Here is a 16,161-nt window from a genome sequence, read left to right as displayed (position 1 = left end):
ATAGAACCAGGAGCAGAAGCCAACATTACGCGAGATGAACGTCTGACACGACGCGTCGACGCATTTCACGAACGTCGACGTATTTCCGTAGTCGACGTCATCGATGACGTCGACGCGTCGTTGCAGCACTAACGTACACACACACACACACACACACACACACAGTATTAGCGCTATATAAAATTCGCAAAAGCCAATCACATTTGAGTCTAAAATGAAAAGCAAAATCAAATTTACCTTTAAAACAGGGTATAGAGTAAAGGACTGCATTTATAATAAAAACAAATTTAAAGCAGACTAAGCGCAGTTTATTTGACATGATTATGTAGGCCAGCAAAGTATACATCATACATTTTTACTTTGGATTACAATTTGAAGAAAGTGGTTAAGTCCGTATGAGAGAAAGATAGAGTATTCATATCTTAAGATTGTTTTTGTTTCAATTTTTATTTTATTTAGTAAGGATGCTTTAAAATGATCAAAAGTGACAGTAAGGAGATTTGATAATGTAAAAAACCTATTTCCCTAAACTAAACTTCTATTTCCTCTGGAGTGATGATGCTGAAAATTCAGCTTTGCCACCACATAAATAAATAACATTTTGAAATATACTAAAATAACTATTTTAAATTGTAATAATATTTTACAATATTACTGATTTACTGCATTTTTGATCAAATAAATGCAACTTTGGTGAGCATGAGACTCTTTTTTCAAGAAACAAAACTTACGGACCCAAAATGTTATGCCCAGTAATATAGGTTTTGCCTTTAAAAAGGTAAAAATGAGCATGCCTTACCAAACACAAATTGCACTCAGCATTTGTCTATTTGTTTTATTGATTTGTATTGTTTTAAGTCATTAGGAAAAAAAGCACAGAGTAGGGGGCCTTGACAGCGTGCAGCATTGTATCCTGTTTGTGTACAGAGCTGATAGGCCAGAATAATCATACTGTGCAGCTTAAAGCCTTTACACGCTCAAAGCATTTCTCAGAGGCAGGCTGATGTGCCGTAAGCAATCGTTTAGTCCACTTGACTTTGTTCATGTAAAAAGCATTGTTTTACAACTTGGCCAAGCTTTGGCTTTCATTAAGACGCAGAAAATCAAACTGTGTATATCCACTGTCGAAAATCCATTGAAAAGCAGCTTGCATTAGATGCTGATATACTTGTAGTTTTACATACTGCATTACCGTATTAAAGAGGTAAGTAAATGATGCTTATAGCAAATAATACCTTAGTGGGAAAACTTTTGAAGCATTTTAGACCCCTTACACTAGTCAGGGTCGGTACAGCTTAAGTGGCTGGATACAAAGAGCTTACAATCATTGTGTATACAAAAACAGAGCCTTGATAATCTGAATATTACTTTCAGATTACACCTGAAAAAAAAAGTGAAAAAAAATATGTACAGTTTGGTATGCTTGACAAGTCACATTTCTACACAATGAAACATTATTGTGAGAAACACTGATTTCCATGATGGTGAGAACTGATCTTCTACTTTAATAACCAAGTTTGGTTCTACCTGAGTTTGTGTATCTATCAGGGGTGTATATGTCCCATCTTGTCCTTCAACTATTGCATATGACAATTAAGAGACTGTTAAGCTCCTTAAATTCACAGACTGCAAATTGGGTTCAGTGCACCCCTTCTGTCAAATGTAACACCTGTCCTGCAGGTTTCTCTAGACTGATCACTCGAGATAATAGGTAAAACTGTTTCGTTGTATATGAGAAATGAAATAAACCGTTTTAGCGTGATGAGAAAGTTACTAGTTTGCACCTTATGCATCTTTCCCTCTTGCGGGGAGCGTTAAGACGGTCTTGGAATGCACAATATACTATTTTGAGTAAATATTGCCGTTACTACAAGCATGATTACTGTAGATACATAGAGTGGCCTCCCTACCACTAGAGGCACCAGAGAATTTAGAGTGTCAGGCTTGGCTGAAAACCCCCACATCAAGCCACTTTGGAACAAAAGTATGACTCGGCTCATCTGTTAATCTTCATCAGTAGCCTCTCTTTTCGACTCATCCAGCTTCCGCTCCATGAGATGAGAGGCCGGGCTTGGAAGAGACACCACTTCCACAGGAGGTAGCATGACACCTTCTGTCTCAATGTCTTTTCTCTGGGAGAGATCCTCCTGGAAATAAAGCCATCACATTCAAGCAAACAATCCTGACTGTAAAAGCAGTCCAAGAAGTGCATTTACAACAACCTGCTCAGAGAACCGCTGACTCATGACATGATCTCCAAACTCCTGAGTCTCAACTTCTTCACTGTTGGAGTGGCAGCTGGGGCTTGGCACTTCTATGCCATGGCTCTCTAGTATGGCAGCCTCTAAGTGGAACAGAAAGACTGTGTGTTTAATATAAAGAGAATACACTGATGGTTTAAAAATACTGCAAAATCTCTCCTGTCAAGAAAAATAAAGAATGTCTGAAAATGAAATTAATGCTGACAATAAATAATAAAAAAAATAAAATAAAAATTATAATAATAATAACCTGTTCACAAGTCTTGGATATATACACTAAATATTCTACTAATAAATGCTGTTGTTTTAAACTGTCCATTCATTAAAGAATCCAGTTTCCAGAAAAATATTAAGCAGCACAACTGATAGGAAAAGTGTCTTGAACAAATAATCAGCATATTAGAATGATTTCTTAAGAATCATGTGACGCCCATGAATGCCTGCGGCTGCAAGCTGAGCTGTGAGTGCGACCCCATCCCCCATGTGCGAGTTCAAAACATGCAGAAATAGCTCCCTCTGCTGGCTGTAGTCTTTAGCGTCTGGCCAAACATTTTACCGATGAAGCAAATAGACGATATTTGCGACACCGGAGTAATTTTTTCAGAAATAAAATGCATAAATCTCTCGTCTCAGGGAGATATGAGAGGGGGGAGCACGATCATTCTAATATACTCCAGGGTTTCTACTGATAGAAAGCCATATGCTAATTGCTGAAGTAACCCTTTAAATGCAAGGAATATCACACATGGAGTATAATAAAAAAAAACTTTAGGCATCCTAGATAAACTTATGCTTGTGTTACTCAAATCATTCTTAAAGTCTCACCTATGTTGGCACGTCTCTTCATCTCCTTCCTCCGATTGGCAAACCAGTTGTACACTTTGAGCGCAGTGACTCGTTCAAACTCTGACAGTTTGCATCCTGAAACAACATGTACACATGACATTCATCATTTAAATCAAAAAGTTAATTGGAATTCAGTGTATTCAGTGAACCAGGGTATATTTGCAGAAAAGATGGCATGGCTATGACTGTTCTGGTTCTAAGGCGGCTTAGATGCCGATTGCAATCACTCACCAGGTTTTTGAATGACAGCATTACAGGCATTGGCGATTTCCTCTCTTTTGGCCTCATCAGGATACTGATTCTCTATAAAGAAACTATAAGAACAAGCAGAGTGAATCAGAACAAGACATGGGATATCATGATCATCGTTTAACCAATAGGTAACGGTAAGGGCCTTAGAAGAAATAAGAAGACTCAGAAGACTTTTCTTAGCAACACTTATGACATAATGGGCCCTATCATACGAGGTGTTTTTTGCTAGTTTCAGCCTTAATTATCATTTTTACGTCCAGCACCACATTGTTTAAAGAGCAAATGCACTCGCACCCATGTATTCGCCCATGGGCGTGCTGGTCTTAAAACTAGGTGTGTTCAGACGCATTATTAGCAAGTTTCTATAGTTTCAGGCATCTGGAAATGATCAACAAAAACTTGGTTTAAAGTCAATAGCGCAGTATTTTTTGTGTTATTTTATACAAAGACAACAATGTTCTGTAATTTACCTCTCCATGATTGACTGGCACTCCTTTCTCCAGGTGAAGCGACTTCCTCTACGCAGTCTAAAAGGCCCAACCGCTGCTCTGTCTGCGGGGCTTCCAGCCAACCTCCAGTCGGGCTCCTCTTTAACCAGTGAACGCATGGACAATGTGGCGCCTGTTGTGAAAATTATACCACACAAACCAAAATAACAGTAAAATATGAATTCACTGCACATAGCTAAACACAAATTAAAGGGATGGTTCACCAGAAAAAAACATTCTGTTATTTACTCACCCTAAAGTTGTACAGCATGACTGTCTTCCTTTCATAGAACACAACATGACATACTTAAAGAAGAGCATATCCATGCTGCTCTTTTCATACAATAAAAGTGAATTGTGACAATAGCTGTCCCTGGTCACCATCCATTTTTATTGTGTTCAATTTTGCTAAATTTCTCAGTTGGTGTTCCATGCAAGAAAGAATATCATAAGCGTTTAAAATGACGGGAAGGTGTTATTTTTGATGAACTATACCTTTAAGGGCCATTCTAAAAAGATGTTAAAGCCATCTTTCCACAATTGTCGCATTTATTGTCATTCACACAGAACTTGCATATTGTTTGTGAAGAATAAAAGTGTTTGATTATTTCCAAACAACATAAATAACTGTCATTACGTCTCAAAGAAAAAGCATAGCAGGGTTATTATTATAAACTAAAACCGTAAAAATATGTATTACTTGAAAACAAAAAACAAAAAATGAATAAAATATTCAAAAACTTACCAGTATGTTAATTCAGCTAGTTGCCAAGGCAAGATTTCTTATTTTAATTTAGTTTACTAAAATGGTTTACTAAAATAACTAAAACTGAGATAAAAATAAATAAAAACTATATATACGATTAAAAAAAAAAAAAATCCAAAAACATACAACAAAATGACTAATATATTAGGAAATATATTAAAAAATAATAATAATAATTCAAAATTTAAATAAAACTATAATAGTATCTCATTTATGCTAACAAAAAATCAACTAAATAATAATCACTATGTAATCATTAATATATTATATTATATATATATATATATATATATATATATATATATATATAGTTTAAAAATAATATTTTACTGCAAAAATATAGGTACTTCAACTCTCACCCACATATCGGTCTAGCCACAAAGAGTTCAAATATTTCCACGCATTCGAAGCTCAAATTGGATCCATAAATTGCACATGTGCACTTGATCTACTCTCCATGGGAAATAAAGGACTTCTGGTGTATTGTTTGTTGGAGATAGTAAAAGGGTGACTTAAGACTCTTCATTCCTAAACCATTTGCATTGAAGCACACTTAAGCTGTGTTTCCCTGCTGCATGGACGTTACCTGACTGGGCTTGGTGAGCAGAGTACCAGGGGAGGAGGTGCATCAGCAGTTCTCTCTGCCTATTCCAGGGAGTGTCAGTCCTGCTCCTGGGAACCTGAGCATGCTGGTTTTCACTCCATCTGATTCCTTTAACCCATTTGGGCAATCAGAAAACTGTGTTAACTAAGGTCCCTTTCGAGAAGCCGAAAACTTGCAATTCATGGTGACGACCGTTAACAAATATTAACACAGTGTTCAATGAAAATCCTTGTAGACAGCAGTGTTAATAGACATTCAAAGTGATTAGGTTCTTGGAGCCATGCTCAATTCTCTAGCGCTGTAGAGAAGGTAAAAGCGTCATGCTCGGGGCTCTGTTAGTAGGGTCAGGTGTTAATTGCACTTCATTGCAAATAGGACATGAAAACCAGCATTTGACAAACCCAGGATCAGGACTGAGAGATCAGGACTACGGTAGAGGGTCTAACCTGGGAGATGAAGGGCAGAAGTGGTCCTGGGAGGCTCCACATTACTTAATTAGCTCCTTCAAGTATCAACACATTCTCTATATTATAAATACGAGATAATGCGAGTGTTGGCGGTGTTACAGCCTAAAAGGCTTTAAAGCTCATTTCTGACTGCAACAACCTCCACTTCTTGGATGTGCCAAGAACAGCATTAACCTAAGCTCATAACTGATGGGAAATGACACCAGTTGATTGAATTTCAATTCTGTACGGAGACATGACATGTCCTTGCAATATGTGACCTGTCACGGGAACAAGGGACACAAGTCGGCAGCTCTACTTTCGAGCAAAATGAAAAAGAAGCAGGGTTTTTTTCCATACTGGCAAAAGGCAGATTCGAACCTCTGAACGATTTGTGTAAAAACTTGAGGACGTGCGCCTTACCCCTACACTATAGCCACAGTTACGGATTTGACCAATTTCTCTGTCTTTATCCCCATTAAATGTTACTATTGATATAGCTGCTGATATCTTACGGTCCAACTCATCTGACGCCTGTCTGAAATTTTTCCTCTTCACTAAGTTATAGATTAGGGATATTATTCAGTCCTATTATGCCACTTCCATAGTCTCTAAAGCGCTGCAAAAATAATTAGCCACGTATCCCTTGGAGGGCGGGGCAATAACAAAAATGCACAGAACATCTACAAAGAAGACCCCGGCAAACAGAAAGTGTGTCCGAACAACTTATTTCATTGGAGGCAACGAGATATGCAAGAATACTTTTTTGCTTCTTATGGGGTAAGTTTCCATAAACACCAAAGTTTGTCATTTTGTGTTCATTCTAAGAACACGTACATGTTCTCTGCATGTTTAGACCTTCCCATACCTACCTGTCGTTATTAACTGTCGTTTTAATTGTAATAGTTAGCACTGTATCACTTGCCAAAAAAAACATTACTATAATGGGCTTTTAGATGGTAATGTTAGCATCGGTTATCCTTTATTATTAATAGTATGCAGTCCGATTTTTACCGTTGCTTCTGTCGTTACTAGCAACCATGCAGCTTTATGAAGGGAGCTTTACAGGCGGTATGGCTTATCTAAATGAGATTTAAATGAGCCTTATTGTCACTCCCAGCAGGTGATAAAGGTAAGAATTGCACAATCTTTAGAGGCTGTTTTCTCTCGTTTACACTTTTCTAAAGGCCTACATTCAAATGGCCACAACTTCTCCAAATATTATCAGATTTCCATGTGTTACACATCGTTGGAAAGCTTGGAGACTACACTTTCAGAATGTGAATAACTCAAAATGCCCCAGAACCGACTTGTGTCCCTACTTTCCATGATTGAACACTCAATTTCCAAATGTAAAGCCCTCAAGGATCATGCAAACTATATGGGGAAGATATGGCAGAATGGCAAATGAAGACCAAAAAAATAGAACAAAATAAAATAACACAGAACATAAGCCAGCCCAACACCTTTGTTTTTGGCAAGTCCTCTCCTTGCTGAGGAACCACAACTCACCTGGGCTGTTGCGCTCCAGCAGGTACCAGCGATAGAATGCCCTGCGTTTGGAGTCGCTCATCTCCAACCCCTGCTGCAGAAGCCACTGGGAGATGTAGCTTTGACTGATACCTGCAGAATATCACACAGTCATAAAAAAGAAAACCAGTGACAGAAATGACAGGAAAAGTATAACACACCAGAATAAAACCATATATTCTCGGCTGAAAAGTGATCAGTGAAAATAACTTAATGGCAAACTATTATAAAGATATTTTTGTTAATTTAAATAAAGTTGAAATAAAATAGTATTAGTGATGTTGTTTTGGCAACTGACTAAAATAAGTTTAAATTTATGCACTAAAATTACTAGCTGAAAACAATTAAAAATGAACACACTAAAACTGAAAAATAAAAAAACCCAAATTAAACCTAAATAGTAATATTAAAGAAAGGTGACACTTTAATAAGTTAATGTTAGTTGATGTATATGCACAATATGTAAGATTTTTGGATTAAAATATCCAAAAACCACTAGAACGGTTTTATATATTTTGTTGACTTGTGCACTTATGTTCTTCCAAATGTTTCCAAGAATGTTTAAATCCAGAGAAATAAGCAGATTTTAACCAGGATACGGACCATGTCCATGCGTCGCCTATCAATGACATCTTACCAGAGTTACTCTAGATTTCCAGTTTTATTTAACCATTCTTAATATCTAATATCGTCACTTTGCAACAAGTGTCTAATAGTAAGTGTAGAGTAAACGTAGAGAGTAGCATAATTTCAACACACTGTACAATGTTTCTTATATGATAAAACAGCACTGCTTTACCCCACAGTAGCATGAGCAGACGAAGTGGAATTCAAGGTGTCATCAAGCCAGGCCTTTGTTTAGAATAAGAAACCTCTAGAAAATTACATATTGTGCCTTTAACTAAAATTAACTATGAACTATTTATTTGCTATAGTATTTATTAATCCATTTTAATGTTAGTTAATAAAACACAACTGTTCATTGTTACTTTATGTTATCATGTTAACTCAGGTCGATTACATATTAACAAATACAACTTCAGATATGATGTATTAGCAAAAGTTAACATTAAATAAGATTAATAAAAAATGTTTTTTATTGTTAGGTCATGTTAAGTAATGTAGTTAACTAAATCAACAAATGGAATTTTATTGCAACGTGTTACCAAAAATGACAAAGCATATAAAAAATGTTTAACAACCTAAACTGAAAACGAAAAAATAAAGGCTAATTCAAAATACTAATAAAAACGTTAATAGTAGTATATAAATACTACTAAAATAACACTGCTGCATTCAATTGGTGTGATTTTTACAGTAATGTTGTTTAAATGAAATCAAATAAAAGTTCTGCATGATGTGATTAGGGCTGTGCGATATTGAAGAAAAATGTGATATGCAATATCTTGTTAAATAATGCGATACGATATTGCTATTAGTGTGTAAAATCTATTTAAATTATAGTTTAAAAAAATATGTTTAAGTAAAAACTGAGAATGATTATGTGTTTCACATTCTTTCTGGGAAAAGAAAGCATCACTAAAACCTCAGAAAGTGACCAGCAGAGTTTTAGCAAAAATTTATGTCACAAATCTGACAACATCATTTTAACATCGGTGTAAACAAACTAAAAATGTAATGCAAATATTTAAATACCAAAAACTCTTTGCTTGACCTAAAACTTAACAAGAACATCCAGGTAAACAAGACTCCTGAACTAGGGGAGGATGATTATTTATTTTTATTTTAATTTAATTATTAAAAATAAGAACTAAAAACAGTAGTCTTCACATTAATTAAATATACACTGATACATAATAAAGCTACAAAGTTTATTCAGCCAAGAGCGATTTTCTCTTTTTCTCTTGTTGTTTGACAGACAGCAGCAGGTTTACGGTATGAGCAGACTGTCACTTTAAGAGCTAATGCACGGATCCTATTGACACCCATTCAGCTTCTTACCCCAACTGATAGCATTCAGTTAAAGCATAACCGACTGTGTTTACATGAATACACATCAAGACAGCCATTTTGACAGAACTGTGTGAATTTGACAGTTCGAGTGTGTAACAAGAACGAAACAGAACTGAAGGGACCCCACGCTTTCAGAGAGGCGGCTTGTGCGCATGTTTAAACTCGTTTTAATGTCAAGCAAGTCACATAAGTAACAGTCATACGCCCAGTCTATTCTCTGCTATATGCTTCGACCTTAAACGTAAACTGTTAAAAAAAGTTGCATCCTGAAATTAAGTACAAGCAACATTTTTTCAATTTTTTCAACTTAGATTATGTTAAACTGACTTTAAAAAAATGAGTTACATCTTGTATAAAAGTTTAACATTTCTTAACTTAGTTTGATGAGTTAAAACAATGTAAAAACATACAGTATGTTGTCATAACTTGTTGAACATACTTTTTTACAGTGTACACTTTTCACAATGTTAAAGTAGCCTATTAAAATCAGTCAAATATTGCATGCCATTGCGATATGTATATTTGCAATATTTCGCTAATTTTTCGATATATTGCACCGCCCTAGATGTGATCGATGTAATATTGACTTCCACTAAAAAACTTTACAACGAATTATTGACAGTAAAAGCACATTTGTACTCATGTACTGTGTATTTTATAAGATCCAGAGTCGATCTTTCACTGTATCCATATAAAGTAATGGGAAATGTATTAACTAAATTTATTGACAAAAATCCAAATTGAACTTGCAATCATTTGCGTCCACAGACTTAAGTGAGTTTGTTGAGCAGTCATGAATGCGTCACATCCGCTGTGATGTCTGCAGCAAGATATTATCGTTTCATGTGCATGCTGATTTTTTCCTTCATATCAACGTTTTGGTTATTGAAGTTTTAAGTTTTGGTTGTCCTAGATTTTCTCTGTCTGACATTCTTGAAGTGCAAGTAAATAAAAATATTACTAATATATTTCTCCTGTTCAGCACAGGAAATAATGAATACTTTATGATGTACAGTGAAGATGTAAAAAATACTTTGTTACCCATTAGTTAGTTTAGTTTTGCATGATTAAAAAAAGCATGTTACCTAAAAAAAAATTCCCCATTGCAAGACTGAAAGCATTCAGAGTACCTGTGACTTGTCCAACAATTGCCTGTGAGATCCTTCTGTTATTGAGAAAAGCTTTTATCTCCTCTTTCACAAGGTTACTGTCCCTCCTACAGTCCAGACAAAGACAAGCATTACATTGACAGAGTCAAAACATTACGTTTTAAATTTAATTAGGCATTTAAAATGTTAGCAGCTTTAAATGATTTTATAGAATGTGTGTCCAATTGGGGTTTGCATAATATATGTTTAAATGGGGAACATATGTGGCAGATCCAAAGCGGTTACAAAAAGTATCCATCTGAACCAACTGTCCACCTGACCTGATTCAGAAAGGGCTCTTGTTCCGTGAAAATTACATTGTTGCTCAGGGACGTTCACTGTCATTATCAGCCGTTATATTAATCTCTACCTCTCAGTAGACCTGAGAAGAGAATCCCACAGAAGCAGCTGATATACTGCACTCATAAAAGATACCTCATGTATTCTTCCACCTTCTCCTCCAGATCCCAGTCTTCTTCTGCCAAGTCGTAACTAAACGACCTCTGAACTCCACTGGGTGGGTACAGGGGTGGAGGGGAGGCATCGTAGCTGTTGCTAGGTGATAATGCGGCATCCATAACCGGGGTCTGTGTGGTGGCTGAGGTAAGAGAGGAGGAAGAGGAGGACGAGGATGAGGGGGCAGCAGGGGCTGCGGAGGTAGGGGCACTGGCTGGGGTCGAGTGATTGTTGCAGCATGGGGTGCGGTGGTCTGGATCAAGCCTCTCTAAAGACTCAAGGGCTTGAATGATTTGAGGTTTGGTCATTCCTGACAACCTTAAACGCTGGAGCAGGTCGATCTGTTCAATGGTATAGCGCGGCTCCACATCAAAACACTCCATCCTGACATCTGCGGGAGAAGAAATGACAAAAAAATTGAAAAAAAATTATGTTGTTTTGATATTTATATTAAACTTCACTCAAATTAAGAGATGTGTAGTTTCTGAATCGCTATTGTCACCACAACAACTAAAAAAGCAAATAATTTTTTTATTAATTTCTTATGACAACTTGATGGAATTACTGTGAACTACAAGGTTGTTAAATCAATGGTGTATAACTGTGTTGAAAACAACAGATCGCTTTAAATGAACTATTTTCCTAAAAGTGATTTTTGTTGTTGTTGAAGAATCGAGTTAAAAGGTGCCCTATGTAACTTTTCCGTCCGCTAGAGGGCGCCAATTTAAAACAAAGGTATAGTTTTATGATGCCAAGTTTGAGTGCAGAATATTGGGACCTGTGGTCTTCACCTCACAGTTGGTAGAAAAGAATCAGGATAGGACAGGATAGGCAGAAATCATGTTCATGGAGCGATTGTTAATAAGAGACGAACGCAACGCACCTTGTGAGCCGTGGGACTTTTATTATGCCACAGATGCCGGTGCCATTTGAGTACATTTGAGTGTGTTTAAAATGATGTCATGACATTACTTTGTGTGTTCGCTCAGCGGTTCCTTGGTTAAACAGCAATTTTCTCACGATTTCCAAATAATTGAAATATTTGGGATATTGTACTCAACTGAACAAAATATATAACACTGGCCTAGAGGTTTTTGGATATTTTACTCAAAAAAATGTTACTTAGTGCAGCAGAATACCTAGTGAAAAACTACATTATCCATGATTCTGCTGAGAAATCTCCACCAATCAGAGAATTGTGACAAGCAAATTGCGCCAAAAAAAAGGACCTCTTTAGCGCCTCCCACTCCCATGAAGCATAACAACTGTAGTAGTCAATTTCCCTATGCTCTCAAACCACTGAAATATTTGTATATTTTGCATTTTTAATGTAAAATATGTTGTTTATGCAATCAGTATCTTTAAATCAACAGTTTAATATTCAAATATTCTTTTTTTTTTGTTTATGCTGTTTGCAATGCTTCATGGAACTGTATTTCCCTCATTAAAGCTGTACACAGTCACCTGTATTAAATCTGTATAGAGGGAATGCATCAACGTCACTTTCCCGCCGTAACGCCCCCTCAGACGGGGCTGAGTGGCAGAAGAGCTGCTGCGTGACTGGGGTTAATGCTGGAGGAAAACACGAGTAGAGCAAACGAACAACTTACCAAAGATTTAGTGATCCATGGATAATGATATCAGACCAGGACACATGATTTCCTAACATTTTTAGGAGCCTGATTTTGACATCAATGTTTATAACAGTCATTCATCACATTTTTCGAGTGAATCCACATGTATATGGATGGGTCAGTGTTTTGAAGCGTGTAGTGGTGGTAATATACTTTATATTCACTAAAACCTGTCACTCATTCAATAAACGCAATCTCGCAAAGTTCCGTAGTGACGTTGGTATACAATGAATCTCTTATTTTCACAATGTCTGCACTTACAGAGGATTGACGCGCGTGTTAACTGAACTCAGCGCCTGGACAAACACTTGAGCTCTGAGTGATTCCAAATTCAACACCTGTAATTGGCCAGTTCCGTTGTAGAAGTCCACAAACATGTCTGTGGTTGGCTACATTACTCACCGAGGCGAAAACACGTCGGAAATGTAATAATTTGACGAGTGCAAATACAGATACACACTGGATCTTTTGCTAGCTCCTTTTCGCTGATAATATGCAATTATTACGAATTCTTATGGAGGATTACAGATCCTAGACAAGCAGTTATGGGCTAGCCTAGAAATCTAGACGCACCCTAGCGGCAGCAAATCCAATCTGCCCGCGAGTGTCGTCTAGCAACTGTCAAAACCCTTCTGAGCTGTAATCGCCTAACTCTTGCCAGGCCAATCACATCGTGTATAAAGTCGGTGGGTGGGGTCATAATGACGATGGCCGAGTTGCGTTTGCGTGCTTCTAGTAAACACAGAAACTGGCGAACGGCGGCGGTCTTTCGAATCAGCTTTGACTGCGATTTTGGAAGACTTGGAGTTAAGCTTTTCTCTGAGAAAAGAACAAAGAACGGCACTGAAGTCATTCTTAAAAAGGGAAGATGTGTTCGGAGTTTAGCCGACCGGATATGGTGAATGTTTAATCTATCAACAAGCTCTGTTTCACCTTCGTTGCTCTGGTTGGTGTAGCGCTATCCTATCGCGTGCAGAGGGAGTTTGAAAGACAACCGTTTATCCCGCCCCTCGGATTGAGCCCTGTCTATGGTGAGTTTCCAGACCAAACATCTTGATGTGGGTCTGGCTTGTCAGGCTAGTTATGGGCAGTTTTTCACTCTAAAAGCAGAAGCAGCAGCAGGTGGCATTGGTTTGAGTGAGAAAATTACACTCTATTATCAAGTCCATCTATAGTCCGGAACAGCGATGTCCATGCGGTCCGTGGACAAGCTTCCCCCTACCCCCTTTCTGATGCCGGGCCTGGTTTTGTGTGTTTCCGCTGCATTCGCGCTGTAAACCATTGGTGCCTCTCAGTCTTTTTGCCACTCAGTGGGGCGTAATCACAGTCGCTCCAGCTGACGGTGACGTCACGTGCATTCCGTCTATACAGTTACAAAAAAAATTATTTGAAAATTTGACAAAAAAGACAGTTTGTTATGTTGTGATTCATCACCTCATAGCTGGTTGGTTTGGTTCGTGGCTTATAAATCTGAAACTAAGACTTTTTTTGTTAATTCCTACGGAAACAAATTAAGAAAAATATTTTCGGAACCAAAGCCGCTGAACTGTGGGTGGGCACTATAGAACAGAAAGAAATCTGCCATTGGTCAGCAACTCAGATGTCCCGCCTCTAAACTCATGCCGTTGGTTGAGCCAGTGTTGCTGTGTCAGGCTGGTTAGAATACTCAAACAAACAGAGCGCATATGAATGGAGAAAGGGCTTGTGGTCATTTTTGCACAGGAAAAAACAAACAATCCAAAAAAACAAGAAATAGTACGAAATATGGATTTTTTTTTTCTTACTGTTTAGTATGTTCCTATGACGCAATATTGTATTGTAAAAAGCACTACACAAATAAATGTGAGTTAAATTAACTTGAACACAAAACTATTCCATAAGATTTCCATTAAAGTCATGCAGACCTCTTTAATTATACTTTTATGCTACTTTTTTTTTTTAGTTTGGAGCCTGACAGCCCCAGTACCCATTTATATTCATTATGAAAAAGAGTGAGCAGGATTATTTTTTACAAAGTCACCTTTTATCTTACACATAAATAATCATACAGGTTTGGAACAACATGAGCTAGGGTGAATAAATAATGACAGGATTTATTTTTAATATTGGTGAATTCCAAAAGGCACAACACATCTAGTTATTCTTCTATATTTTACATACTGCCAATCTCTGTATTTCCCCTCTCCGTCTATCTTTGCACTTTAAATTCAATTTTATTTTTACTACCATGCAAACACTGACATTCCTTCGGGTAATGCGAATCTAGCTAGAGTAACTTCATAAAAAAAACTGTTTCACATCATATTTGTTGTCCTACCTGAGATTTGAGGTGATAATCGGCCCGTTGGGAGCGGTTCTGCGCGTGGAGCCACAGCAGGAAGGCACCACTGTCGCATGGTCGAGGAGTCACCCGCAGGGGACAAGGGGGGCTGTCAAAACATCACAATAACTACTAACAGCCTGTCAGCATGTGTCGGTTATTCACGCTAGAGTAACGATACAAACAACTCGGCTGTGGTCTGCTTTAATAACGACCTTCAATAACAGCCAATGCACGTCTGTAATCATGACTTTATTATTTTGTGTCAAGCTCGCGCTAACTGGCTAGCCCCAGCGGGCACGCGCTGCTGTGCAACTGCATACAAGAATGAATTATCCTCGCCTTTGTTTTCACACTTGCAGCTGAACCCACTGACTTGGGCACGGCTTTTACTTCTGGCAGAGAACGCGTAAAAGTCATGCACTACTACAAAACATTCGCTGCTTTAGTTTTTGTAACGGATTCGCGTCTCGCAATATCACTTGTTATGAGTGCGGTATTGAGATGCCTTCACAGTAGCACAGCTTTGATGCACAGAGCGCTAAAGTAACTGTAATGCCGCTAGCATGAAAAGCTATATGCCCAACATGCAGTTTTCCGCCTTACCTCCCCGCGCTACCGTCAAACTGCTGCCGGAGTTGGAGATGGTGCAGCTGGAGAGCGGTCGGTGCACACCCTGGGTGTAATCCTGGCCCTCCCGTGCGCTCACTTGCACTCAAGCGCTTCAACTAGCTAATGAAGGTGATCCGAGGAGGGTCACATTGTCCTGGGATGCCGCAGCATAATATTACTGGATATATGGAAGTCAACAATTGACCTCTCACCCGCAGCGACAGTCCCATGTGGATGCAGGAAGTGGATGCCAGAAAAAGCTCCCATGCGTTTACTATCTTTAATGACATGTGAAAAGATTTTGCAAGTCCTTATGCGCAAATAATTGGGAGTGGATATGAAATATAAAATGTGTGCTTACTTTTTGTCAAGTTTGTTAACGGTTTTCATATTTCGCAGGACTGCTATTCTGTATGGATTTATGCTTTCCTCTTTTGCACAAACTGTTTAAACACTGTCAACACTACTGATCACAAATAAATCTGTTTTTATTTATATTAACCCTATATCATTTAGTTATTGCAATGTGCAAGGTGACTAGTCCTTCATCAGCACAACCAATTTGAAGCGTGTTCGAGAAGACTGAAAAACAAAAACATTAATCAACATGTCATAGACTAAATAATAACAATAAAACAAACAAACAATAAAATTAGCCTAAATAAAAAACAAAATTCACACAATTACTAAAATACTGAATTACCACAATTAATAACACAATTACTGATCAGCCATATTTTAATATACAATGTCCTTTTTTATAGGCCTAATAAAATATTTTTTTAAATAAAAAAAGTCACATTTGTTAACATTAAAGCATTAGC

General features: G+C 37.5%; 1 protein-coding gene across 2 annotated transcripts; it reads right to left on the bottom strand.

Annotated features, from left to right (window-relative positions):
- Positions 1 to 292: 292 nt before the first annotated feature.
- On the bottom strand, positions 293 to 15,871 carry zgc:91944 (uncharacterized protein LOC436941 homolog). Of its 2 annotated transcripts, XM_067425739.1 has the most exons (11): positions 15,332 to 15,871; positions 14,723 to 14,834; positions 10,751 to 11,162; positions 10,298 to 10,383; positions 7,176 to 7,286; positions 5,200 to 5,325; positions 3,830 to 3,980; positions 3,339 to 3,421; positions 3,087 to 3,182; positions 2,223 to 2,344; positions 293 to 2,147 (listed from the first exon to the last, which is right to left on the bottom strand). In XM_067425739.1, exons 2-11 carry the CDS (start codon positions 14,799 to 14,801, stop codon positions 2,004 to 2,006), a joined length of 1,410 nt encoding a protein of 469 aa, XP_067281840.1. In that variant the 5' UTR covers positions 14,802 to 14,834; positions 15,332 to 15,871; the 3' UTR covers positions 293 to 2,003. The 2 variants fall into 2 exon arrangements, with proteins under 2 accessions (XP_067281840.1, XP_067281841.1); XM_067425740.1 differs by lacking the exon at positions 5,200 to 5,325 and having other exon boundaries at positions 15,332 to 15,869.
- Positions 15,872 to 16,161: the final 290 nt, after the last annotated feature.

The sequence above is a fragment of the Pseudorasbora parva genome, chromosome 19 (genome assembly GCF_024679245.1).
Source record: "Pseudorasbora parva isolate DD20220531a chromosome 19, ASM2467924v1, whole genome shotgun sequence".
NCBI lineage: Eukaryota > Metazoa > Chordata > Actinopteri > Cypriniformes > Gobionidae > Pseudorasbora > Pseudorasbora parva.
This window is presented reverse-complemented; position numbering and strand designations above follow the sequence as displayed.

What these genes read in the sequence shown, in the direction of transcription:
- zgc:91944 (XM_067425739.1), bottom strand. Translation starts at nt 14,801, where the DNA reads ATGCGACAGTGGTGCCTTCCTGCTGTGGCTCCACGCGCAGAACCGCTC. An exon ending in GCTGGAGCGCAACAGCCCAG is followed by an intron (nt 5,326 to 7,175) that starts GTGAGTTGTGGT and finishes AATGGGTTAAAG; the next exon opens with GAATCAGATGGAGTGAAAAC. An exon ending in TGCCAGTCAATCATGGAGAG is followed by an intron (nt 3,422 to 3,829) that starts GTAAATTACAGA and finishes TTGTTCTTATAG; the next exon opens with TTTCTTTATAGAGAATCAGT.